Genomic DNA, 26,618 nt, shown 5'->3' on the forward strand with positions numbered 1-26,618 from the left:
AAGGTTAATTTTTTTTTCTTCAAAAATTTAAAAAACGATGGGCTATAACCCATGTTTTTTTTGTTTTTTTGTTTAATCCTCAAAAATGATGAAAAACGGCGTGCTATAGTATGCCGTACGGTAGGGGCTATAGCCCATGTTCAAAAATGATGAAAAACGAGGTTAATCTTTTTTTTCAAAAATTCAAAAAACGATGGGCTATAACCCATGTTTTTTTTTTTTTTTTTTTAATCCACAAAAAAGATGAAAAACGGCGTGCTATAGTATGCCGTACGGTAGGGGCTAAAACCCATGTTCAAAAATGATGAAAAACGAGGTACATTTTTCTTTTCAACCCATGTTTTTTTTTATTTTGAATTTTTTTTAAATCCTCAAAAATGATGAAAAACTGCGTGCCATAGTATGCCATACGGTAGGGGCTATAAAAACGAGGTTAAAAAAAAATCTAAAATTAAAAAAATGATGGGCTATAACCCATGTTTTTTTTAATTTAGATTTTTTTTCAACTCCTCAAAAATGATGAAAAACGGCGTGCTATAGTATGCCGTACGGTAGGGGCTATATCCCATGTTCAAAAATTATGAAAAACGAGGTTAATTATTTTTTCTTTTAATTAAAAAAACGATGGGCTATATGGCCATGTTTTTTGAAATTTTTCATTTTTTTCAAATCCTCAAAAATGATGAAAAACGGCGTGCTATAGTATGCCGTACGGTAGGGGCTATAGCCCATGGTTTTATAGTTTCATAGTATGCAAACACAGTAAAGAACCTAGAGGCATCTATGAAAAGGCAACAGAATGAGCAGGAAAAAAAAATGAACCATGTAAATACAACAAATTGAGCAGAGCACTGCAGGGAGTCGAACCACATTCCGGTAAACCAGAAGTACCACAACCAGTGCCTTGGTTTTTGTTTTGTTGTACAAAAGGTCCATTCGTTGAAATGTAAATTTTGCATTTCAACAGTAAGGTAATTTCACAATTTACATTGTAGGCAATAATTAATAACGGTATGGCACCAGGCCAAAGCCATGGGGAGAGTGTGTGTGAGTCAGTTTGTTAACAGCTAATCTCCAGCACCATTAACCCGGTCGATGCCAAATTTTGCACACACACTCCCTGGATGCCAACGATGAACCTCTGCCCAAATTTTCCAGAACGGCCTGTATAGCACCACACATTTTTTTATGCCCTCCGAGACTATAGCCTTTCGCTTTTCCGTGATTTTTCAAATCCTCCGAAATCGTGAAAAACAACATACTATAGTATGCCCTCCGTGACCATGGACTATAGCCTTTAGCTTTTCTGCGATTTAACCTTTTTTCAAATCCTCAACAATGATGAAGAATCGCGCACTATAGCGTGCCACTTAATGACCTTGAGCAGAATAAATGACCTTCAATAAGACTAGTAAATGACCTTGACCAGTATAAATGACCTTGACAAGTACAAATGACCTTGACCAGTATAAATGAACTTCACCAGTATAAATAACCGTGACCAGTATATGACTGTGTCCAGTATAAATTACCTTCATGAGACTAGTAAATGACCTTGACCAGTATAAATGACATTCATAAGACTAGTAAATTATCTTCACCAGTATAAATGACCTTGACCAGTATGCGGTCCGTGACCATGGACTATAGCCTTTTGCTTTTCCTTGATTTTCACCTTTAAAAAATCCTCAACAATGATGAAGAATCGCGCACTATAGTGCGCCGCTCAATGACCTCTGAGACCATGGACCAATGAATGAAATACAACACATTGAGCAGGGCACTGCAGGGAGTTGAACCCCGTTCCGGTAAACCAGAAGTCCGACACCAGTGCCTTAGTTTTTGTGTTGTTGTTCATTTACAGGTCCAGGTGTGCATACGCATCAAATGACATACTGGCAGAAATGATACAGCACCTGGAACCTAACGCAAAGACCTGGCTCGTGGGGATGCTGAATACATGCATGGCACAGAAAACAATCCCTTCTGTCTGGAAAAAGGCCAAAGTGGTTGCAATCCCTAAACCTGGCAAAGACCCATCATCCCCAAAGAGCTACCGACCCATTTCCCTCCTCTGCATCACCTACAAGAGAGGCTGCTACTCCAACGCCTCATGCCACTCATAGACACCAAGCTGACTAAAGACCAAGCAGAGCTCAACCTCACCCAACACATTGAGGATGGGTTTGAGGGAAAACAAATAACTGGAGCAGCAACTGGGCGAAGCAATCACACAGGCAGCTTGTGCCTGCCTTCCTGCCTGCCTTCCTCATGTGGAAGCTGCGTAGTTGAGTTTGTGTGTGTCTTTCTTTTTCTGTCTTTCTTTCTTAGGACGAAGATCAAGGTAGACGCCGTTGGAAGGCTCAACACAAGCTGATGCCCCTAGAGATGCATCCCAAAGCTTCCCTCAGGCAGCCCAGCAAGCCAGCTAGCCAGCAAGCCCGCCCAGTCAGCCAATGCAGCCAGCCAGCTCCGCCAGTCAGCCAGTGTAGAAAGTCAGGCTGTCAAGCCAGAGCATATCAGCCCTTGCAGTCAGCCATTGCAGCCATACCAGCCTTGCTCAGTCAGCTCAGCCAGGCCTCTCTCGAGGCCTGGCTCTCTGTCTGCCTGGCCCGGTCTGCCCTGCCCTGCCTTGCAGCAACAGAACGAGCCTTGCTAGCAAGCCAGCCAGCTCAGAATACGAGCTCAGCAAGCCAGCGCAGCTGGCAAGCACGCAGTTAGTCTAAACCAGTTTCAGACAGGCAGGCCAAGGCAGACAGACAGGAAGACCGAGGCGCCTAGGCAGGCAGACAGGCCAGGAAGGCAACAAAGTGCAGGCAGGGGGACTATCCGGCCTAAGGCTGCGCTGCAAGGGTTGGAGCCTGGCTTGCTCCTGCTGGTCTGGGCTGAGTGGCTGTGGCTGCACAGTAAGGCTGCAGTAACCTAGTCTGGGCTTGTTGCTGCACTGGCTTGCTCAGCTCGCATTCTGAGCCTGCTGGCTTGCCAGAAAGGCTGGTTCTGTTGCTGCAAGGCAGGGCGGAGCAGACTGGGCCAGGCAGACAGAGAGACAGAGAGCTGACTGAGCAAGGCTGGTATGGCTGCAGTGGCTGACTGCAAGGGCTGATATGCTCTGGCTTGGCAGCCTGACTTTCTACACTGGCTGACTGGCGGAGCTGACTGGCTGCGTTCGCTGACTGGGCAGGCTTGCTGGCTAGCTGGCTTGCTGGGCTCCCTGAGGGAAGCTTTGGGATGGATCTCTAGGGGCATCGGCTTGTGTTGAGCCTTCCAACGGCGTCTACCTTGATCTCCGTCCTAAGAAAGAAAGACAGAAAAAGAAAGACACACACAAACCCAACTATGCAGCTTCCACCTGAGGAACCGAGACGCGAAAAAAGAACTGAGCGTCACTTGGGATGGTCACAAACTCTCCAACCATACCCACCCCATGTATCTTGGAGTTACACTGGACAGGACACTCTTCTTCAAAAAACACCTGGAGAACACAAAAGCCACGGTCAACACCCACAATAACATCCTGTGAAAACTAGTGAACTCCAAGAAGGGCGCAGACCCACAAACAATCCGTGCAACTGCCATGGCCCTGTCTTTCTCTACAGCAGAGTATGCCTGCTCAAGCTGGAGCCGATCACGTCACACCAAATTGGTCGACACAGCCCTAAATGACACCTGTCGCATCAACACGGGATGCGTCAAGACAACACCTGTCCCGTGCCTTTATGCACTAGCCGGCACCTCCCCCCGCACATCAGACAACTGTGTATCGCTCAAGATGAATGGAGAACACAGGAGATAGACAGTGAAGTTGGGAATGAACGAAGGAAAGTCTGGAATTAAATGATAGAGAACACCTCACACCCCACAATCAGCCAGCCCTCAAACCAAACCATTCGACCTAGAAGAACTCGAAACCCGGAAAAGCAGCAGGGATTGATGACATACTGGCAGAAATTATACAGCACCTGGAACCTAACGCAAAGACCTGGCTCGTGGGGATGCTGAACACATGCATGGCACAGAAAACCATCCCTTCTGTCTGGAGAAAGGTCAAAGTGGTTGCAATCCCCAAACCTGGCAAAGACCCATCATCCTCAAAGAGCTACCGACCCATTTCCCTCCTCTGCATCACCTACAAGAGAGGCTGCTACTCCAACGCCTCATACCACTCATAGACACCAAGCTGACTAAAGACCAAGCTGGTTTCCGTCCCGTCCTGTGCTGGACAGAGCTCAACCACCACCCAACACATTGAGGATGGGTTTGAGGGAAAACAAATAACTGGAGCAGCAACTGGAGGGCGAAGCAAGCACGCAGGCAGCTTGTGCCTGCCTGCGTGCCTGCCTGCCTTCCTGCCTGCCTTCCTCATGTGGAAACTGCATAGTTGACTTTGTGTGTGTCTTTCTTTTTCTGTCTGTCTTTCTTAGGATGAAGATCAAGGTAGACGCCGTTGGAAGGCTCAACACAAGCCGATGCCCCTAGAGATCCATCCCAAAGCTTCCCTCAGGGAGCCCAGCAAGCCAGCTAGCCAGCAAGCCCGCCCAGTCAGCCAACGCAGCCATCCAGCTCCGCCAGTCAGCCAGTGTAGAAAGTCAGGCTGACAAGCCAGAGCATATCAGCCCTTGCAGTCCGCCATTGCAGCCATACCAGCCTTGCTCAGTCAGCTCAGCCAGGCCTCTCTCGAGGCCTGGCTCTCTGTCTGCCTGGCCCGGTCTGCCCTGCCCTGCCTTGCAGCAACAGAACCAGCCTTGCTAGCAAGCCAGCCAGCTCAGAATACGAGCTCAGCAAGCCAACGCAGCTGGCAAGCACGCAGTTAGTCTAAACCAGTTTCAGACAGGCAGGCCAAGGCAGACAGACAGGAAGACCGAGGCGCCTAGGCAGGCAGACAGGCCAGGAAGGCAACAAAGTGCAGGCAGGGGGACTATCCGGCCTAAGGCTGCGCTGCAAGGGTTGGAGCCTGGCCAGCTCCTGCTGGTCTTGGCTGAGTGGCTGTGGCTGCACAGTAAGGCTGCGGTAACCTAGTCTGGGCTTGTTGCTGCACTGGCTTGCTCAGCTCGCATTCTGAGCTGGCTGGCTTGCCAGAAAGGCTGGTTCTGTTGCTGCAAGGCAGGGCAGGGCCGACCGGGCCAGGCAGACAGAGAGCCAGGCCTCGAGAGAGGCCTGGCTGAGCTGGCTGAGCAAGGCTGGTATGGCTGCAGTGGCTGACTGCAAGGGCTGATATGCTCTGGCTTGGCAGCCTGACTTTCTACACTGGCTGACTGGCGGAGCTGACTGGCTGCATTCGCTGACTGGGCAGGCTTGCTGGCTAGCTGGCTTGCTGAACTCCCTGAGGGAAGCTTTGGGATGGATCTCTAGGGGCATCGGCTTGTGTTGAGCCTTCCAACGGCGTCTACCTTGATCTCCGTCCTAAGAAAGAAAGACAGAAAAAGAAAGACACACACAAACCCAACTATGCAGCTTGCACCTGAGGAACCGAGACGCGAAAAACCGCCACCGACCCACAGGAGAATACCATCGCACAGTGGTATCAGACCAACCTCAATCAGCCAGCCCTCAAACCAAACCCTTCGACCTAGAAGAACTCGAAACTGCAATGGGAAAGTTGAAACCCGGAAAAGCAGCAGGGATTGATGACATACTGGCAGAAATGATACAGCACCTGGGACCTAACACAAAGACCTGGCTCGTGGGGATACTGAATACATGCATGGCACAGAAAACCATCCCTTCTGTCTGGAGAAAGGCCAAAGTGGTTGCAATCCCCAAACCTGGCAAAGACCCATCATCCCCAAAGAGCTACCGACCCATTTCCCTCCTCTGCATCACCTACAAGAGAGGCTGCTACTCCTTTTTACATTCGAGGGTTGCCGGTCCTCTCGAACGGAACAGTTTAACGTCATGCCCAGGACGAAAAGATATAGAGAACACCAACATGACAAATAACAGCAGGAAGGCATGAGCCACAATCCACCGTCTTGGCAAAGACCACACCACCCATAATTCACAACGGTCACAGCAAACTCTATTGCATCACAACTGGTGTAGTTATTGGATGGAGCCCGCACACCACCAAAAAAAGAAAAACAACATACTATAGTATGCCCTCCGTGACCATGGACTTTAGCCTTTCGCTTTTCTGCGATTTAACCTTTTTTCAAATCCTCAACAATGATGAAGAATCGTGCACTATAGCGTGCCACTTAATGACCTTGACCAATATCAATGACCTTGAGCAGTATAAATTACCTTCAATAAGACTAGTAAATGACCTTGACCAGTATAAATTACCTTGACAAGTACAAATGACCTTGACCAGTATAAATGACCTTCACCAGTAGAAATGACCGTGACCAGTATATGACTGTGACCAGTATACATGACCTTCATGAGACTAGTAAATGACCTTGACCAGTATAAATGACCTTTATAAGACTAGTAAATGATCTTCACCAGTATAAATGACCTTGACCAGTATGCGGTCCGTGACCATGGACTATAGCCTTTTGCTTTTCCTTGATTTTCACCTTTAAAAAATCCTCAACAATGATGAAGAATCGCGCACTATAGCGCGCCGCTCAATGACCTGAGACCATGGACCAATGAATGAAATACAACACATTGAGCAGGGCACTGCAGGGAGTTGAACCCCGTTCCGGTAAACCAGAAGTCCGACACCAGTGCCTTAGTTTTTGTGTTGTTGTTCATTTAAAGGTCCAGGTGTGCATACGCATGTGCGCCTGTGCGTGTGTAGGTGCATGTGTGCATGTGTGTGTGCACGCTTCAATGACCACTGTTGGACCCAATGGCGATCAAGGACCTCAGGGAGCCACCCATAATTCACAACGGTCACAGCAAACTCTGTTGCATCACAACTGGTGGCCAACAGTCGTAACCAACACCGCCGCCGACCCACAGGAGAATACCATCGCACAGTGGTATAAGACCAACCACAATCAGCCAGCCCTCAAACCAAACCATTCGACCTAGAAGAACTCGAAACCCGGAAAAGCAGCAGGGATTGATGACATACTGGCAGAAATTATACAGCACCTGGAACCTAACGCAAAGACCTGGCTCGTGGGGATGCTGAACACATGCATGGCACAGAAAACCATCCCTTCTGTCTGGAGAAAGGTCAAAGTGGTTGCAATCCCCAAACCTGGCAAAGACCCATCATCCTCAAAGAGCTACCGACCCATTTCCCTCCTCTGCATCACCTACAAGAGAGGCTGCTACTCCAACGCCTCATACCACTCATAGACACCAAGCTGACTAAAGACCAAGCTGGTTTCCGTCCCGTCCTGTGCTGGACAGAGCTCAACCTCACCCAACACATTGAGGATGGGTTTGAGGGAAAACAAATAACTGGAGCAGCAACTGGAGGGCGAAGCAAGCACGCAGGCAGCTTGTGCCTGCCTGCGTGCCTGCCTGCCTTCCTGCCTGCCTTCCTCATGTGGAAACTGCATAGTTGACTTTGTGTGTGTCTTTCTTTTTCTGTCTGTCTTTCTTAGGATGAAGATCAAGGTAGACGCCGTTGGAAGGCTCAACACAAGCCGATGCCCCTAGAGATCCATCCCAAAGCTTCCCTCAGGGAGCCCAGCAAGCCAGCTAGCCAGCAAGCCCGCCCAGTCAGCCAACGCAGCCATCCAGCTCCGCCAGTCAGCCAGTGTAGAAAGTCAGGCTGACAAGCCAGAGCATATCAGCCCTTGCAGTCCGCCATTGCAGCCATACCAGCCTTGCTCAGTCAGCTCAGCCAGGCCTCTCTCGAGGCCTGGCTCTCTGTCTGCCTGGCCCGGTCTGCCCTGCCCTGCCTTGCAGCAACAGAACCAGCCTCGCTAGCAAGCCAGCCAGCTCAGAATACGAGCTCAGCAAGCCAACGCAGCTGGCAAGCACGCAGTTAGTCTAAACCAGTTTCAGACAGGCAGGCCAAGGCAGACAGACAGGAAGACCGAGGCGCCTAGGCAGGCAGACAGGCCAGGAAGGCAACAAAGTGCAGGCAGGGGGACTATCCGGCCTAAGGCTGCGCTGCAAGGGTTGGAGCCTGGCCAGCTCCTGCTGGTCTTGGCTGAGTGGCTGTGGCTGCACAGTAAGGCTGCGGTAACCTAGTCTGGGCTTGCTGCTGCACTGGCTTGCTCAGCTCGCATTCTGAGCTGGCTGGCTTGCCAGAAAGGCTGGTTCTGTTGCTGCAAGGCAGGGCAGGGCAGACCGGGCCAGGCAGACAGAGAGCCAGGCCTCGAGAGAGGCCTGGCTGAGCTGGCTGAGCAAGGCTGGTATGGCTGCAGTGGCTGACTGCAAGGGCTGATATGCTCTGGCTTGGCAGCCTGACTTTCTACACTGGCTGACTGGCGGAGCTGACTGGCTGCGTTCGCTGACTGGGCAGGCTTGCTGGCTAGCTGGCTTGCTGAACTCCCTGAGGGAAGCTTTGGGATGGATCTCTAGGGGCATCGGCTTGTGTTGAGCCTTCCAACGGCGTCTACCTTGATCTCCGTCCTAAGAAAGAAAGACAGAAAAAGAAAGACACACACAAACCCAACTATGCAGCTTGCACCTGAGGAACCGAGACGCGAAAAACCGCCACCGACCCACAGGAGAATACCATCGCACAGTGGTATCAGACCAACCTCAATCAGCCAGCCCTCAAACCAAACCCTTCGACCTAGAAGAACTCAAAACTGCAATGGGAAAGTTGAAACCCGGAAAAGCAGCAGGGATTGATGACATACTGGCAGAAATGATACAGCACCTGGGACCTAACACAAAGACCTGGCTAGTGGGGATACTGAATACATGCATGGCACAGAAAACCATCCCTTCTGTCTGGAGAAAGGCCAAAGTGGTTGCAATCCCCAAACCTGGCAAAGACCCATCATCCCCAAAGAGCTACCGACCCATTTCCCTCCTCTGCATCACCTACAAGAGAGGCTGCTACTCCCGTTTACATTCGAGGGTTGCCGGTCCTCTCGAACGGAACAGTTTAACGTCATGCCCAGGACGAAAAGATATAGAGAACACCAACATGACAAATAACAGCAGGAAGGCATGAGCCACAATCCACCGTCTTGGCAAAGACCACACCACCCATAATTCACAACGGTCACAGCAAACTCTGTTGCATCACAACTGGTGTAGGTATTGGATGGAGCCCGCACATCACAGGTGTAAAAAAAACGTTCTGTATTGAAATACTGACAACGTTTCGATCTATTTGATCTTCATCAGGTCATGTGTACACAAAACATACACTTTTATACTAAGGGAGTGCCCCCATCAACCAATCAAAACACCACATTTTGGTGCCCCTCCCATCACTGCAGGTGTGACACGTCAACCCTGAGTGAGTAGGTGGGGACCCAGACATATTGATGTAAATATAGTCTGTTCAGAAATGTTAGTGCCTCTCATAGAGCTTGTAGGTGATGCAGAGGAAGGAAATGGGTCGGTAGCTCTTCGGGGATAATGGGTCTTTGCCAGGTTTAGGGATTGCAACCACTTTGGCCTTTCTCCAGACAGAAGGGATGGTTTTCTGTGCCATGCACGTGTTCAGCATCCCCACAAGCCAGGTCTTTGCGCTAGGTCCCAGGTGCTGTATCATTTCTTCCAGTATGTCATCAATCCCTGCTGCTTTTCCGGGTTTCAACTTTCCCATTGCAGTTTCAAGTTCTTCTAGGTCGAAGGGTTTGGTTTGAGGACTGGCTGATTGTGGTTGGTCTGATACCACTGTGCGATGGTATTCTATGTGGGTCGGTGGCGGTGTTGGTTACGACTGTTGGCCACCAGTTGTGACCAACACCGCCACCGACCCACAGGAGAATACCATCACACAGTGGTATCAGACCAACCTCAAACAGCCAGCCCTCAAACCGAACCCTTCGACCTAGAAGAACTCGAAACTGCAATGGGAAAGTTGAAACCCGGAAAAGCAGCAGGGGTTGATGACATACTGGCAGAAATGATACAGCACCTAGGACCTAACGCAAAGACCTGGCTTGTGGGGATACTGAATAAATGCATGGCACAGAAAACCATCCCTTCTGTCTGGAGAAAGGCCAAAGTGGTTGCAATCCCCAAACCTGGCAAAGACCCATCATCCCCAAAGAGCTACCGACCCATTTCACTCCTCTGCATCACCTACAAGAGAGGCTGCTACTCCAACGCCTCATACCACTCATAGACACCAAGCTGACTAAAGACCAAGCTGGTTTCCGTCCTGGCCGCTCCTGTGCTGGACAGAGCTCAACCTCACCCAACACATTGAGGATGGGTTTGAGGGAAAACAAATAACTGGAGCAGCATTCAGAGATCTCTCTGCTGCCTATGACACTGTCCAACACCGCACAATGGTCAGGAAAAGCCTCCTCAACAACATGCGCTTCTATGTCCAGTTAAATGACCAGAGGAGTAAATGGAAAGCCCAAAAGAACGGCCTACCACAAGGTAGCCTGCTCGCCCCCTCCTTTTCAATATCTACACAAACGTCCAGCCACTACCCAAAGTAGTAGTACTGGAATGAAATGATAGAACACCTCACACACACATAGTTTCCTTTCGTGGCTGTTTACATTGGAGGGTCGCCGGTCCTCTCGAACGGAACAGTTTAACGTCATGCCCAGGACGAAAAGATATAGAGAACACCAACATGACAAATAACAGCAGAAAGGCATGAGCCACAATCCACCGTCTTGGCAAAGACCACACCACCCATAATTCACAACGGTCACAGCAAACTCTGTTGCATCACAACTGGTGTAGGTATTGGATGGAGCCCGCACATCACAGGTGTAAATAAAACGTTCTGTATTGAAATACTGACAACGTTTCGATCTATTTGATCTTCATCAGGTCATGTGTACACAAAACATACACTTTTATACTAAGGGAGTGCCCCCATCAACCAATCAAAACACCACATTTTGGTGCCCCTCCCATCACTGCAGGTGTGACACGTCAACCCTGAGTGAGTAGGTGGGGACCCAGACATATTGATGTAAATATAGTCTGTTCAGAAATGTTAGTGCCTCTCATAGAGCTTGTAGGTGATGCAGAGGAAGGAAATGGGTCGGTAGCTCTTCGGGGATAATGGGTCTTTGCCAGGTTTAGGGATTGCAACCACTTTGGCCTTTCTCCAGACAGAAGGGATGGTTTTCTGTGCCATGCACGTGTTCAGCATCCCCACAAGCCAGGTCTTTGCGCTAGGTCCCAGGTGCTGTATCATTTCTTCCAGCATGTCATCAATCCCTGCTGCTTTTCCGGGTTTCAACTTTCCCATTGCAGTTTCAAGTTCTTCTAGGACGAAGGGTTTGGTTTGAGGACTGGCTGATTGTGGTTGGTCTGATACCACTGTGCGATGGTATTCTATGTGGGTCGGTGGCGGTGTTGGTTACGACTGTTGGCCACCAGTTGTGACCAACACCGCCACCGACCCACAGGAGAATACCATCACACAGTGGTATCAGACCAACCTCAATCAGCCAGCCCTCAAACCAAACCCTTCGACCTAGAAGAACTCGAAACTGCAATGGGAAAGTTGAAACCCGGAAAAGCAGCAGGGATTGATGACATACTGGCAGAAATGATACAGCACCTGGGACCTAACGCAAAGACCTGGCTCGTGGGGATACTGAATAAATGCATGGCACAGAAAACCATCCCTTCTGTCTGGAGAAAGGCCAAAGTGGTTGCAATCCCCAAACCTGGCAAAGACCCATTACCCCCAAAGAGCTACCGACCCATTTCCCTCCTCTGCATCACCTACAAGAGAGGCTGCTACTCCAACGCCTCATACCACTCACAGACACCAAGCTGACTAAAGACCAAGCTGGTTTCCGTCCTGGCCGCTCCTGTGCTGGACAGAGCTCAACCTCACCCAACACATGGAGGATGGGTTTGAGGGAAAACAAATAACTGGAGCAGCATTCAGAGATCTCTCTGCTGCCTATGACACTGTCCAACACCGCACAATGGTCGGGAAAAGCCTCCTCAACAACAGGCGCTTCTATGTCCAGTTAAATGACCAGAGGAGTAAATGGAAAGCCCAAAAGAACGGCCTACCACAAGGTAGCCTGCTCGCCCCCTCCTTTTCAATATCTACACAAACGTCCAGCCACTACCCAAAGTAGTAGTACTGGAATGAAATGATAGAACACCTCACACACACATAGTTTCCTTTCGTGGCTGTTTACATTCGAGGGTCGCCGGTCCTCTCGAACGGAACAGTTTAACGTCATGCCCAGGACGAAAAGATATAGAGAACACCAACATGACAAATAACAGCAGGAAGGCATTATAAATTACCTTCATGAGACTAGTAAATGACCTTGAGCAGTATAAATGACCTTCATAAGACTAGTAAATGATCTTCACCAGTATAAATGACCTTGACCAGTATGCGGTCCGTGACCATGGACTATAGCCTTTTGCTTTTCCTTGATTTTCACCTTTAAAAAAAAATCCTCAACAATGATGAAGAATCGCGCACTATAGCGCGCCGCTCAATGACCTCTGAGACCATGGACCAATGAATGAAATACAACACATTGAGCAGGGCACTGCAGGGAGTTGAACCCCGTTCCGGTAAACCAGAAGTCCGACACCAGTGCCTTAGTTTTTGTGTTGTTGTTCATTTAAAGGTCCAGGTGTGCATACGCATGTGCACCTGTGCGTGTGTAGGTGCATGTGTGCATGTGTGTGTGCACGCTTCAATGACCACTGTTGGACCCAATGGCGATCAAGGACCTCAGGGAGCCACACATAATTCACAACGGTCACAGCGAACTCTGTTGCATCACAACTGGTGGCCAACAGTCGTAACCAACACTGCCGCCGACCCACAGGAGAATACCATCGCACAGTGGTATCAGATTGTAACTACAATCCACCGTCTTGGGGAAAATAAATAGCTGATCAATAAGCCCCAAACGCGTTGCACTGCGACGCGTTTTGAGCTTGTACATCGGCTATTTTTGCTACAACAGTAATATGCAACGTGGCCTTCTGGAGTGAGAGTGGAAATATAGTGGAAATATAGTCTCTATCGTCAAAGTTGCCCACCCCCATTCTAAACACTACAACATGCAGAGGAGAAGTCATAACAGAACCATCTAAACACTACAACATGCAGAGGAGAAGTCATAACAGAACCATCTAAACACTACAACATGCAGAGGAGAAGTCATAACAGAACCATCTAAACACTACAGCATGCAGAGGAGAAGTCATAACAGAACCATCTAAACACTACAGCATGCAGAGGAGAAGTCATAACAGAACCATCTAAACACTACAACATGCAGAGGAGAAGTCATAACAGAACCATCTAAACACTACAGCATGCAGAGGAGAAGTCATAACAGAACCATCTAAACACTACAGCATGCAGAGGAGAAGTCATAACAGAACCATCTAAACACTACAACATGCAGAGGAGAAGTCATAACAGAACCATCTAAATACTACAGCATGCAGAGGAGAAGTCATAACAGAACCATCTAAACACTACAGCATGCAGAGGAGAAGTCATAACAGAACCATCTAAACACTACAACATGCAGAGGAGAAGTCATAACAGAACCATCTAAACACTACAGCATGCAGAGGAGAAGTCATAACAGAACCATCTAAACACTACAGCATGCAGAGGAGAAGTCATAACAGAACCATCTAAACACTACAACATGCAGAGGAGAAGTCATAACAGAATCATCTAAACACTACAGCATGCAGAGGAGAAGTCATAACAGAACCATCTTAAACACTACAACATGCAGAGGAGAAGTCATAACAGAACCATCTAAACACTACAACATGCAGAGGAGAAGTCATAACAGAACAATCTAAACACTACAGCATGCAGAGGAGAAGTCATAACAGAACCATCTAAATACTACAACATGCAGAGGAGAAGTCATAACAGAACCATCTAAACACTACAACATGCAGAGGAGAAGTCATAACAGAACCATCTAAATACTACAACATGCAGAGGAGAAGTCATAACAGAACAATCTAAACACTACAACATGCAGAGGAGAAGTCATAACAGAACCATCTTAAACACTACAACATGCAGAGGAGAAGTCATAACAGAACCATCTAAATACTACAGCATGCAGAGGAGAAGTCATAGCAGAACCATCTAAATACTACAACATGCAGAGGAGAAGTCATAACAGAACCATCTAAATACTACAGCATGCAGAGGAGAAGTCATAGCAGAACCATCTAAATACTACAACATGCAGTCATAACAGAACCATCTAAACACTACAACATGCAGTCATAACAGAATCATCTAAACACTACAGCATGCAGAGGAGAAGTCATAACAGAACCATCTTAAACACTACAACATGCAGAGGAGAAGTCATAACAGAACCATCTAAACACTACAACATGCAGAGGAGAAGTCATAACAGAACCATCTAAACACTACAACATGCAGAGGAGAAGTCATAACAGAACCATCTAAATACTACAACATGCAGTCATAACAGAACCATCTAAACACTACAGCATGCAGAGGAGAAGTCATAACAGAACCATCTAAATACTACAACATGCAGTCATAACAGAACCATCTAAATACTACAACATGCAGTCATAACAGAACCATCTAAATTCTAAACACTACAGCATGCAGTCATAACAGAACCATCTAAACACTACTCTGTTCACCTCTAGTCGATTCTTTATTCAGCCACGGACCACCATTTGAGGCCATTTAGCCTCTCAGACCCATTTGAGCCACTGACCACAATTGTGAGCATTAGAGTATAATTATTATGAATAGAGAAGGCACCCAGAGGAAACCCTGAGGCTGAAATGGACATAGTGGCCGAATGAAGGTATTGCAGCCTGGCCCCAAACACATGAACGCGCTGGTCCGTTGACTATATCATTGTGCACGTTCACGACGGCAGCACGCTAGCTAGCTAGCTAACGAACTAGCGTGCATCCCAGAATGCTCTGTTTCTACTCTGTTGTGTTCATATATTATCTTTCTACTACTTTACAAAACCATGATCCAGTAGCCGAATGGTTAGAATCGATGCTATGTGAACATCCGGGCCCGGGTTCGACTACCAGTCGATGACCGAGTATCTTTTCTTCTTAACAAACACAACTGTTTGTTTGCATCAAGTGGAGGTCCATAATTCATTCAGTATCTGAGCCGGCCACGGGACCACCATTTTTAGGCTCAAATACTGAATTGAATAATGGACCTCGACGAGAAAAGCTAAAACAATTGTGTTTAGTTTGGTAAGAATGAAGCTAACTTCTCAGTCCTCGACGGGGAATCGAACCCGGGCCTTGTTGTCTGCTAGGCGCCGACAGTAACCATTAGGCCACTGGAACACGGTTTTACAAAGCGGCACGAACATAATATATAAACATCACAACAAAGTTAACATCATATAAAGTGATCACAGATGTTTGAACAACAACAACAACGTTTAAGTATTAAATAACATTTAACGTACCTTGCTGCGGACACGACGACGAGGCGGCGGACATGGTGACGTGGCAGAATCAAAACAACACTGAAGCAAACCCCCCTCCACGCGTCTCTTCCGTATTTGAGGAGGGGGGGCGTCACTTCCTTCCGGGTGTGACGTGACGTGAGGCCACGCCCGCGAGTCTTTTGCCGCGATTTTCTTTGTAGTCATTATTGTAGTCCTCCTTACGTTACATCCGGGTCCCGTCCGCTTCTATTATGATTCTGAACGCGTGAATCTTTTTATTTTTTTACAATAGCGTTATTTTTCAGAAAGGAAGCCATTGAGGGTTAAAGTGTGTCTTAATGCTTCCAACTCGACTATAATTATTATTAATGTAACTGTAAAGAAAAGAAAATGTATGACGTGGAGCTTTCTTGAGTAAGACCCGGAAGCGGGTTACGTCACGGCTTGAATAGTCAATACAGACATCAGTCCCTTTTCTGGCAATGTCCTTAGTGGTCTAGCGGTCTAAACACCCGACTTTCAATACAACCTTATGTAACTTCACGGGTTCAAACCCCGCTGATGTTTTTCTCAATCATTGATTCATTTTTGATTGATTGATTGAAATATTTATTAACGGTTTGTAGAATTTACAGTACATTTTAAGCACAAACTCAATACAAAGACTGTTAACTGTGAGTGGACGACCCAATTAAGCATTACACTGCAACCCCACTGTGGCTATACCTTTTTATTCACAATGCAAAGTTATTGTACTCCTAATAATATATCATGGTGTAGTCTAGCTCTGGTTTGATTGATTGAAATATTTATTAACAGTTTGTAGAATTACAGTACATTTCAAGCACAAACTCAATGCAAAGACTGTTAACTGTGAGTGGACGACCCAATTAAGCATTACACTTGTTTACAACAGGGTCCACATTGTTCAATTCATCAAAACATTTAGAGACATACAAATAGACAATTCTATATAGTTAAAGAACAGAACAGGAATTCATCATATAGGAAGCAAAAAGGGAAAAGAAAGGAAGCCAATGAGGGTTAAATGGGTCTTTAATGCTTCCAACTCGAGTAGAATTATTAACGTAACTGTACACGTGTCCGGAAGTGGCTCTGGAAGGGCGGCTGACGCTGACGTCATGGCTTACATAGACAATATAGAACTCTATCTCTAAACCTAGCAACTTAACTTTGCCGGTTCGAGCCCCGTTGATTACTTTCCAACAACACCGACTAGTTGTTTTGTGAGGTTATTGTTAGGGCTAGTTTGACATGCATTAGGCTACCCCCATTGAGTGGTATTTCTATCTCTGGGACCCCCAATCTATATTGTAAAATCAGGGTTAATTTGTTCTCTGAGAGTGTTTAAATCATGGAACATTGTCGGATTTATAGTTGTCGTGTATATTTGTACGTCTAATTTTGATGAATTGAAAATGGTGGGCCCTATTGTAAACAAGTGTAATGCTTTATGGTGTCGTCCACTCACAGTTAACAGTTATTGTATTGAGTTGTACAGTGAAATGTACTGTAATTCTGCAAACTGTAAAATAATCAATCAATCCTGCCTGGCTATATGGTGCTGCTCTACTACCCGGCTATAGGATCAAGGCTCTTTAGTCGAGTATGGGAAGCCGTTTAGGCCATAAATGCATCAGGAATTAATTTGGATAATGGTAATGGAGATATTGTAAAAGTTGTCACTTTATTAATCCCCCAAGGTTCTTTTTTAAACAAAGAAAGTCTGAGTTTCTATATGGCTATGGGCTATGGTAGTAATAATAATCATATATATGTGTGTAATTATTTCCATTCGTTTTGTTCCCATTTTTCCCTACATAAGTAAATAAACTAATTATCTTTTGGGAATTTGCACCTTTGCACACCCACAATATGAAATATATATGAAAGCAGGGAATCATAGCTTCAAATTGACATATTGGTCATGTTCAGTTTCACCCACCAGTTTTGGAGATATGGCTTATAGAGCAATGTCTTACAGAGAAACAGCAAGTTGAGAAAACAGGCATGAAAGGTTCACTTGTGGTCTTTGCACCTATAGCTACATGTTTAAGCATTTATTTCATATTTACATGTCGATTTCAGCTCAGACACTTATTGTCTCCACCAGGCCGAAGGCATGGGGGGAGAGTATGTTTTGCACTCCGTCCGTCCGTCCGTCCGTGAGGAGCTAATCTCGGCCACCGTTAACCCGGTCGATGCCAAATTTTGCACACACACTCCCTGGATGCCAACGATCAACCTCTGCCCCAAACTTTCCAGAACGGCCTGTTATAGCGCCACCAGGAGGCCGCTTTGTGCAAAACAAGTTTTTGCACAGTACACCTACAGATTTTGTCCAAACATCACGCAAATTGGTACACAGTCTCTCTAGAGCCATTCAACGAAATCGGTCTTTCAGATTTCTCAGACGCCATCCTGATTGGCTAAGATTGGCTTCCAAAGTTCACAGGAGTGCTCAGTTTCAAACAAAATGCTGCAAATCATGAACACATCGCGTGATTTCCGTGAAATTGTGCACCCACATTCCCACTAGGCCGAGGACGAAATGCCACATGAACAATTTCAACTCAGCCTCAAGGTGGCGCTATAACTGGCCCAAAAGTGTTTTTACCTCTAACTGCATGGATCTGTGGATAACTTTGTATGCCAACTCCCTAGAGGCCAAGGAAAAACCTTTGCCTGGAATTTTTCACATCTGCTCTTTATAGCGCCACCAGGAGGCCGACATATGTAAAACACATTTTCTATTACTCCTTCAGATTTTATCCAAATTTCACGCAAATCAGTACACATGATCTCCATAGTCATGTGATCAAGACAGGTTTGTTTGATTTCTCATATTCCATCCTGATTGGCCACGATTGGCTCCTACAGTTTTCAGGAGTAGCCCGCTTTGTACAAATCGCCACAACTCCTCAACGCAGCGTCCGATTGCGATGAAACTGTGCACGCATATTCCCACTAGGCTGAGGAAGAAATCCTGGTGGAGACCTGTGCCCAGAAGGGCACTTTTTCTAGTTTTAAGTGTACAGCCTGTTTATTGGACTATTAGATAACCCTCTCAACAGGATGACGCATCACAACCTGAAAGAAAGCTCCACCTGCCAGGGGCAGGTGGGCAACACTTCAGTGTCAAACGCCTGGTGTCACAAACAAGTATGCAATCCAAGTGTATTTCAGTGCTTTTCTGCATGGCCTGTATACTAACTCTTATACCATATGCTTGTTTTTCTATTTCTAAACCCCCCCCCCCCTTCTCACAAAGCTGTTTCCTTTCAGTTTGATTCAAAAGAGTTCCGTGAGGAACTCCGGAGTGTGAATAGTGTGTGTGTGTGTGTGTGTGTGTGTGTGACATGCTGCCACTCCCAGCAGTGGGTCGGCTTCTATTGTGTTCAGGCCTGCTGTCTTTCTATATTAATCCACAGGAATGTCTCGGGAGACCTGAGGTGTCCAGTGGTGGTTGCTAAGTTACCTGGTGCCTCCTGTGTATAGAAGTCTATACCTACACGTGAAAAAAAGGGAATTATGGGCACACACGGGTGACACACAGTGCTAAAGTTCCTGCCTACCAATGCGGAGGTTGTGGGGTTGGAATCCACCGTGGTGCATCCAGCTATGTCAAGTGACTATAATGAATTAATTAATTGCATTTTTATAGCGCTTTTCCAAGTGCTCAAAGCGCTTTACAATGGTTCATTCATTGATACATTGGTAGGTGAAGCGGTGAACAGTCGACGCCAGCGTCCTCACTTCCCACATTCACACACCAATGGTGGCAAGCTCACACCGACCGACTCATTGGAGGCAATGTAGGGTTCAGTGTCTTGCCCAAGGACACTTTGACATTGGGACAGGAGGAGCCGGGATTCGAACCGCCGACCCAGGGATCATTGGACGACCTGCTCTACCTCCTGAGCCACAGCCGCCCACTAGTACATGAACACACATGTGTGGGCCAGGATTGGGAAGCTGGGTGGGGAGGGTGATAACTGGGTGGGGAGGGTGATAACTGGCACTGAACGTATAATCCAGGCTGGGGATGGCACCCGTCAGTAAGGAGTGTTGAAAAAAGTTGAGCTGGCTTAAACCTTATTTTCTTGCACTCAAATTATGACACAGTAAAGTGTCAATCATGTTTTTGTTTCACCATTTGCACTTTATGCCTTCTGTCTCCCCACTGTTCCGTCATTCCAGTTACCACCACCAGGTGCTTTTCCTTTCTCCATAATATAATTTTATGATGTATTACATGTACAATACTCAATTATCTTTGTGTGCGTGTGTGTGTGCTCAGTTCATTTCCTCTCAAACAGGAGACAGGATATTTAAAGCACTTCACCGTCATCTGTTTTATTAAAAAATAAAAAATAAAATCAAAGTGAAACATAGAAATTCAGAAAATAATACACACATCTGGGGGACGTCAAGACAAGAGACATTTCTGTAACATAATAATAACAGCAACAGTTCCGTCCACTGCAGATGGCATGCTGTGGTCTGCTTTGCACGCAGTCTCAGGGAAAAATAAAATCTGTGACGACAGTCAAAGGTGGATAAAAGCAGTTTTCAAGGTAATCTAACGGATACTTTTGTCTTTTTTAATGTGTGGCGTTTTGTATTCAATAAAATATACTACTTCTTGTTAAATTTCACCTCCTTACAAAAACAAATTCTGCCCTTAGCCGACTTGCCGATATAAAACAATAGTAATAAAGACAGTTTCAAACAAAACAAATAAAATAATATTACACAACCATTTAACAACCATTAAATAAGACAAACACACAAAAGGAATGAGAAAAGAAGTGTGGAGTTTAGGCAGACAGACCATTATAAAACGGAGAAGCCAATTGGACATTGATTCCCACGGCATATTTAAAACCATAAAAGAATTCTCAATAACTATATCAAGGCCATTATGCTTGAGAGCTTTTTTTACATCACACATTGACTATATTTCCCAGAAAAACCTTCGCATGATGACTAGGGAACAACTTAAATTTAAACTTGATATACCCATTCCCCTGGACACTGGACAGGTCATAGTCGTCTGAACTAATGTTGGTATTAAGTTTCCAAAAACATTTTAGACCCAGTTTGACTTGATTTTTTCTTTCCTTTATGTGTATTTCTCTCTAGCAGGACATCCTTTTTAATCTATTTAGGACCACTGTTTCTATCTGGCTATGTACAAACTATATACAATCACGTGTGTGTGTGTGTGTGTGTGCGCGCGTGTGTGTGTTCCTGCTCTACATTGTGGTTGTGATTGTGCGCGTGCGTAACTATAGTCCTACGGAATTGGCCGTTTTCCACTTTTTAAATAAAACGGTATTTTCCAATTCAATAATTCTCAAATGATACTGTACACTTTCCTCGTTTTGTCGTAGGCAGAAAACTGCCCACGGCGGCAGCAACAGCCATATCGCACTGCGCTAACTCTAAAACAAAAGCTGCGTGGCATAACTAGTGCTAGAACAACATCGTACCGCACTGACGCATCGGTTTAAAAAGTGCCACTCGATTTGCATTTGATGTGGGATGACGGCGGTGCTCAGGTAGCCCATGTCGTGCCCAGAGCACAATGCTGGCATTGTACAGTGTATGAGGTAGATAGAAATAGACCCTACTCAGCACTGTACGGCTACAAAGCAAGCTAGTCTGTCCACCAGCATCCTAAACGGACAGGCAGGTTAAAAAAAGAAAAAAAAAATCAATGTCTGAATGCACCGAAGCCTTCCGTGTCATTCACCAACTTAAATAGCCAATGAGAGAATGGTCCCTTTTCCCTATGGGGGCTCTAGTCTATAACCAGATTTATTTCCTTTTATACAGTAGCAGTATAAGAAGTGTGATACCGTTACCGTCCAACAGGGGGCGTAGTTACACTGCAACAACGCCATTGCACGTGACTCTGTGCATGTTCCTGGGGGAGTGGGGGTTGACTGTATGAGGGAGTGGGGGTTGACTGTCCAATATGGGGGAGTGGGAGTTGACTGTCCACGTGTAGGTCGGCAGTAATGAGAGGTCCCTTGCTTCCGTCATTGGTTTTGAATCTCTTTGTGTTTGCATATGAATGAGAAGAATAATAAGACGTGTGTGTGTGTGTGTGTGTGTGTGTGTGTGTCTATGAGTAAACCCTATATCCAATAGATAGAGCACCGAAGTCTGACGTCAATATCGGTAGAGGGCGCCAAGTCCACAGGTTCATGTACTTTTTTTATTTGCAATTGTAATCCCCATTAGGCCAGGGGATCTTAGACTCATATAAGAACTGTGTTTGAAAAATAAACACATCATCCTGGCTGGCCGTTTCACTCGTATGGATATGACGAATCAACCGACAGAGAAAACGCTAATGTTACCGCTGCCGAATGAGTTACATTTTCGCTAGAAACAGACTGTATCAAATATGACTGACTGACTGTCGTCAACGATACAGAGACACCTCCCTGACAATAACGCCGAGACAGTTTGTTTATTTTTGGACCACGATGCTTATATGAGACGATTTTAAGACGACCCCATGTTATTCTCCTTAGAGAGAAAAAAACGTCCGTGAACCAGAGGATGAGCGAGTGACGTCAGGACTTCAACACTCTATATAGCGAGACAGAGAGGTCACTGATATGAGTTGGTCACTATAGTAGTTAGCCCTAATATCTGATAAACTGTGTGTGTGTGTGTGTGTGTGTGTGTGTGTGTGTGTGCGTGTGCGTGCGTGCGTGTGCATGTGTTTGCGATCATGAGGCAGCGATGGTCGTGCCTCCACTTAGGCGCAGGAGGATTTGTTGACAGTCCTGTAGGGAGCGCCGGTCGCCCACGCGCTCCAACGTGCGCTTGGCCTCGGCCAGCAGGCGGGCGCGGTGACCCGGCGGGGTCAGCAGAGGGAGGGGCAGGTGGCGACACACCAGCAGGATGGCGTGGGCCCTCTCGCGCTCGCCCAGGACACACTCGCCCTCTGAGGAGACCGGGGAAAAAGGGAGAGAGAGAGGGAGAAAAAGGACAAATACAATCAATACTTTATTACATTGTGTGTGTGTGTGTGCGTGCGTGTCTGTGTGTGTGTGTGTGCGCGCGCAGTGGCATGCACAGACATTTAGAGGGGCCGGTGCTCAAGTGAAAAAAGGGCACCTTGTGCAGTGCGTGGAACCGGCCGGTTGCCTTAAAGGACCACTTCACCACTTTTCAACCTATCTTCATATTATAGGTCCTCACTAATCATCATGAAAAAAATGGCATGATTTTTTTCTACTCAGTCTGTGTCTCTCATAGGACGGCTGTGGGCAGTTTAGAAACCGTATATACAATATCTATTTACGATTTATTTACGAATATTTATCTCACGTGTGAGATTTCTAGATTTTGGGGCATAAATATTATATTACAAGCTTTTTTATCAAGAATTGATCAATGTCACCATGGTCCACAACATACTGTACGGTGTACACTGTACAAAAAAATAATAATCAAAAGGGCACATTGCTGTCTAGAGTGCAAAGGGCAGGTGCTCTAGCACCACCTAGTGTCCATCTGTGCACGCCACGGTGTGTGTGTGTGTGTGTGTGTGTAAAGTAAAGGTTGACATTGCCCTCCAGCACAGTTACAGAGTCCATTTTTCAAATTTCCACATCGATGTGTAAAATTAAGCAATAGCCACAAGGAAACGGATAAGCAAAGCAAAGCAAAGTTCTTTGTTTACCCAGGGAAGTGGACTAAGCTCGAGATGCTTGTTTACAGCCACACCCTGCTCATAGAACATTTCATGGTAGGGGTTCAATGCCTTGCTCAAGGGCACTTCAGCGGTGGTAATTTTAACGTGCCGGTCCGGGGATTCGAACTGGCGACCTTCTGGTATCGAGACCGCTCTGCAAACCGTTCGGCCACCGCTGGCTCGTCCCTGACAAGCTCCCACGGTCAACTACATCCCAGAGGTGTGTGCGCGGGCGTGGCCGTGTGGGTTTCCGTCCTAAAAATATATATTTTTTTCTTTTAAGATTATCAGTTTCGAAAGGACTGTTGTTACTGTGTCAGAGCTGGTGTGTGTGTGTGTGTGTGTATTGTATGATTCTTTCTACAGGGGTGTGCGTAATAACTATTATTATTAGCTGTGTAGGAGTTGTGATCTGAATCACAGTCAGAGATATATGCGCGTGCGTGCGCGCGTGCGTGTGTGTGTGTGTGCATGCATGCATGCATGCGTGTGTGTGTTAGTTAAGCCTCATGAATGCTCGGTCATTAGATTACTGACTCAGAGGGCGGGAGAGATTTGTCACGTTTTGTCCGTGCATTGTTTTATCACAAGCATACATAAATAACGTTAAGCAACATGGGGAAAGTATGTCAGCACGGAGACGTAAAAAAAAAGAAAAAAGGCGTGCGTGCGCTCCTCACCGCAAGCGCACAAGAACACGTGCGTCCGTTAGTGTATAATACTCACCAGCTGTGTATGCGTTGTGCGTCCTGCGTTACTCACCAGCTGTGTATGCGTTGTGTGTCCGTCAGTGTATAATACTTACCAGCTGTGTATGCGTTGTGCGTCCTGCGTTACTCACCAGCTGTGTATGCGTTGTGTGTCCGTCAGTGTATAATACTTACCAGCTGTGTATGCGTTGTGCGTCCTGCGTTACTCACCAGCTGTGTATGCATTGTGCGTCCTGCGTCGGAGGCTGTGCTCCAACAGCTGGTGTGTCCGCGTGGGACTGGCTCCGGCCATTAGCCTCACCGTGGTCTCATGGAGGAACACCTGGAAGAACACAAGAACACCACATATATGTAGTCTCCATCACTTCTCTATCGTTTAAAACTCTCTCTCAATGTAGTGGTCCAATCACCATGAACAGCTTGTAGATCAGCTAAGTGTAAAATCAGCCATTACGACTGCATCGAGGCCCGCCAAAATACATTTTAGTCGACTAACTCAAATGTAAATTTGACAGATTGGTGAGATCCAATCAAGGCGTAGGAAAACGTTTATTTTGACTTAGTTAAGATTTTACATCATATTTGATTTGGCTTTTGTCCTAGACTTGAGGTACTAGACACTTTTGATTGATATTGAACTCATTGATGAATTTTTTACATTTTTTATTTTAAAATGTTTTTGCTGGTGAAAGCCAATTAAATAATATGAATAATTTTGACTATTATTTTGGGTTATATTGGTCAATGAGTTTTCTTCGACGGGTGGCTGGCATCTCCCTTAGAGATAGGGTGAGAAGTTCAGTCACACGAGAGAGAGACTCCGGAGTAGAACCGCTGCTCCTTCGCCTGGAAAGGAGTCAGCTGAGGTGGTTCAGGCATCTGGTTAGGATGCCTCTCGGGCGCCTCCCTAGGGAGGTCCTCGACGCACGTCCCACTGGGAGGAGACCCCGGGGCAGACCAAGGCGCAGTTGGAGGAAACACATCCACTCACTGGCCTTGGAACGTCTCGGAATCCCACAGGAGGAAGTCACTAATGTTGCTCTGGAGAGGGAAGTCTGCAGCTCTCTGGTGGATCTGTTGCCCCCGCGACCCGACTACGGATAAGCGGTTGAAGATGGATGGATGGATAGTACCAGCAAGGTGAACTAGTGGATTTACTAAAAGCCCTACGTTGTTACCTTGTGTTGTGCCTGTCTGTGGCACTGCACAAGCCTTCTCAGCGCACTCAGGTCGCGCTGGAAACCAGCCAATTGGGATCCAGGGGCGGGGCCAGGTTCTCCATTGCCGCCGCCTCCTCCTCGCTGCCATAGGCTGGTCCTCAGGGTCAACAGGAGGTCACACACCAAAAGCTCCACCCCCTAGGAAAAAAAATAAAAAATAAACTCCTGGCTGTTAATTGTCGTTTAGTCGAGGCTGGTGTTAACGAAATAGAAGGCATTATAGTACAGCGAATGTACCGTTTAATTTCCTCAATTTGTGGTGTGCAAAGAATGATTCAATTCCATTAAACACAGGATAAAGCATTCATCTTCCATGACTACTGCTACTGTCAACGACCCCAAAGATTATATGTAATTGGCCGCCAACCTGCATCTGAAAATATGTTGTTCCATATGATATATATATATATATATATTTCAAAGATTTGCACACGACTTTTCAAAAATAGCAGATCTACAAGCTTGTAGATCTGCTATTTTTCAACAGCTAAAGTATAAAATCATATGCGTCCTCAGGTGTAAATGGACCAAACTAACTACTACTACAATGCATATAGGATAAAAGAATATAAATAAATCTACATATGTGACCAGATTTGACTGTGAGACGGCCATCGCGCAAATTCCAGCTTTTCACTAGAGGAGAAAAACTTTTCTCAACTCGCTGTTTTCTGCAAGACATTACTCTATAAGCCATATCTCCAAAACTGGTGGGTCAAACTGAACAACCAATATGTCAATTTGAAGCTATGATTCCCTGCTTTCATGTGATAGAAAAAAAAAAAAAAAAAAAACTCCAATGGCAGTCCCTCAGTCAGGGCTCGACGCTTAGCATTTTTCCAAGTAGCACGTGTGCGCCTAAGTTGAAAAATCTAGTAGCACACAAATTATTTTAGGAGCACGACGAAAAGTTATCAAATAATGTGTTTTTGAGGGGCGCTAGCCCCTCCTATATACAGCTTTAGTCCCCACACGTCTCAATATTTTCCATTGACAATGAACGGAGAAATTAGGTCAAAATTCCAATAATTATGACGTAAATTAAACCATGATGTATGATGATAAGAGTGCCCCTCACTTCACACAGGTGTGATGTTTCTTTAATAAAGTGATATGAGGTAGGGGCAGGCAATATGACAAAATATTATATCACAATATATTTTCAGAAATGATCACAATATTGATATTCATCTGGATATCATATTTTTTTTATATAATCTATATAATCAATTTGTTTTTATACTGATAGACTATTAGTTTGGTATGCAGAATTGCAGATAGATAGATAGATAGATAGATAGTCAATTCATTTTATGAATGGATGGACAGACAGACTATCCGTTTTTATCTTGCTGTTCCATCATGTGAGTGTGACATTTAGACAGTGCAGAGGCTACTCAATGGTGAATTAGTATTGTAACATTCTCCTTGGCTCTGACTGCTTCAGTTCAGACAGAACATCGGACATATAGGCTACACCTCGGCGTGGTGGAAG

General features: G+C 46.1%; 2 protein-coding genes across 5 annotated transcripts in view; one reads left to right on the forward strand and one right to left on the reverse strand.

The window, feature by feature from the left end:
- LOC310869848 (histone H1-like) overlaps positions 1-26,618 on the forward strand; it is a gene marked incomplete at both ends in the record, with an annotated part of 720,118 nt that overhangs the window by 123,063 nt on the left and 570,437 nt on the right. The gene's annotated exons all lie outside the window — the stretch shown is intronic.
- srebf2 (sterol regulatory element binding transcription factor 2) overlaps positions 19,908-26,618 on the reverse strand; it is a 41,759-nt gene continuing 35,048 nt past the window's right edge. For 2 of the 4 annotated variants that reach the window (XM_083780786.1, XM_083780785.1), the window contains exons 18-20: positions 25,082-25,261; positions 24,114-24,225; positions 19,908-22,440 (exon numbers count right to left, since the gene is read on the reverse strand). In XM_083780786.1, the coding sequence (XP_083636912.1) occupies positions 22,223-22,440; positions 24,114-24,225; positions 25,082-25,261 (510 nt within the window). In that variant the 3' untranslated portion in view covers positions 19,908-22,222. The remainder of the gene's footprint in view (positions 22,441-24,113; positions 24,226-25,081; positions 25,262-26,618) is intronic. The other 2 variants (XM_083780788.1, XM_083780787.1) reach the window with 1 other exon arrangement.

The sequence above is a fragment of the Protomyctophum parallelum genome (genome assembly GCF_964188405.1).
Source record: "Protomyctophum parallelum genome assembly, chromosome: 13".
Taxonomy (NCBI): Eukaryota; Metazoa; Chordata; class Actinopteri; order Myctophiformes; family Myctophidae; genus Protomyctophum; species Protomyctophum parallelum.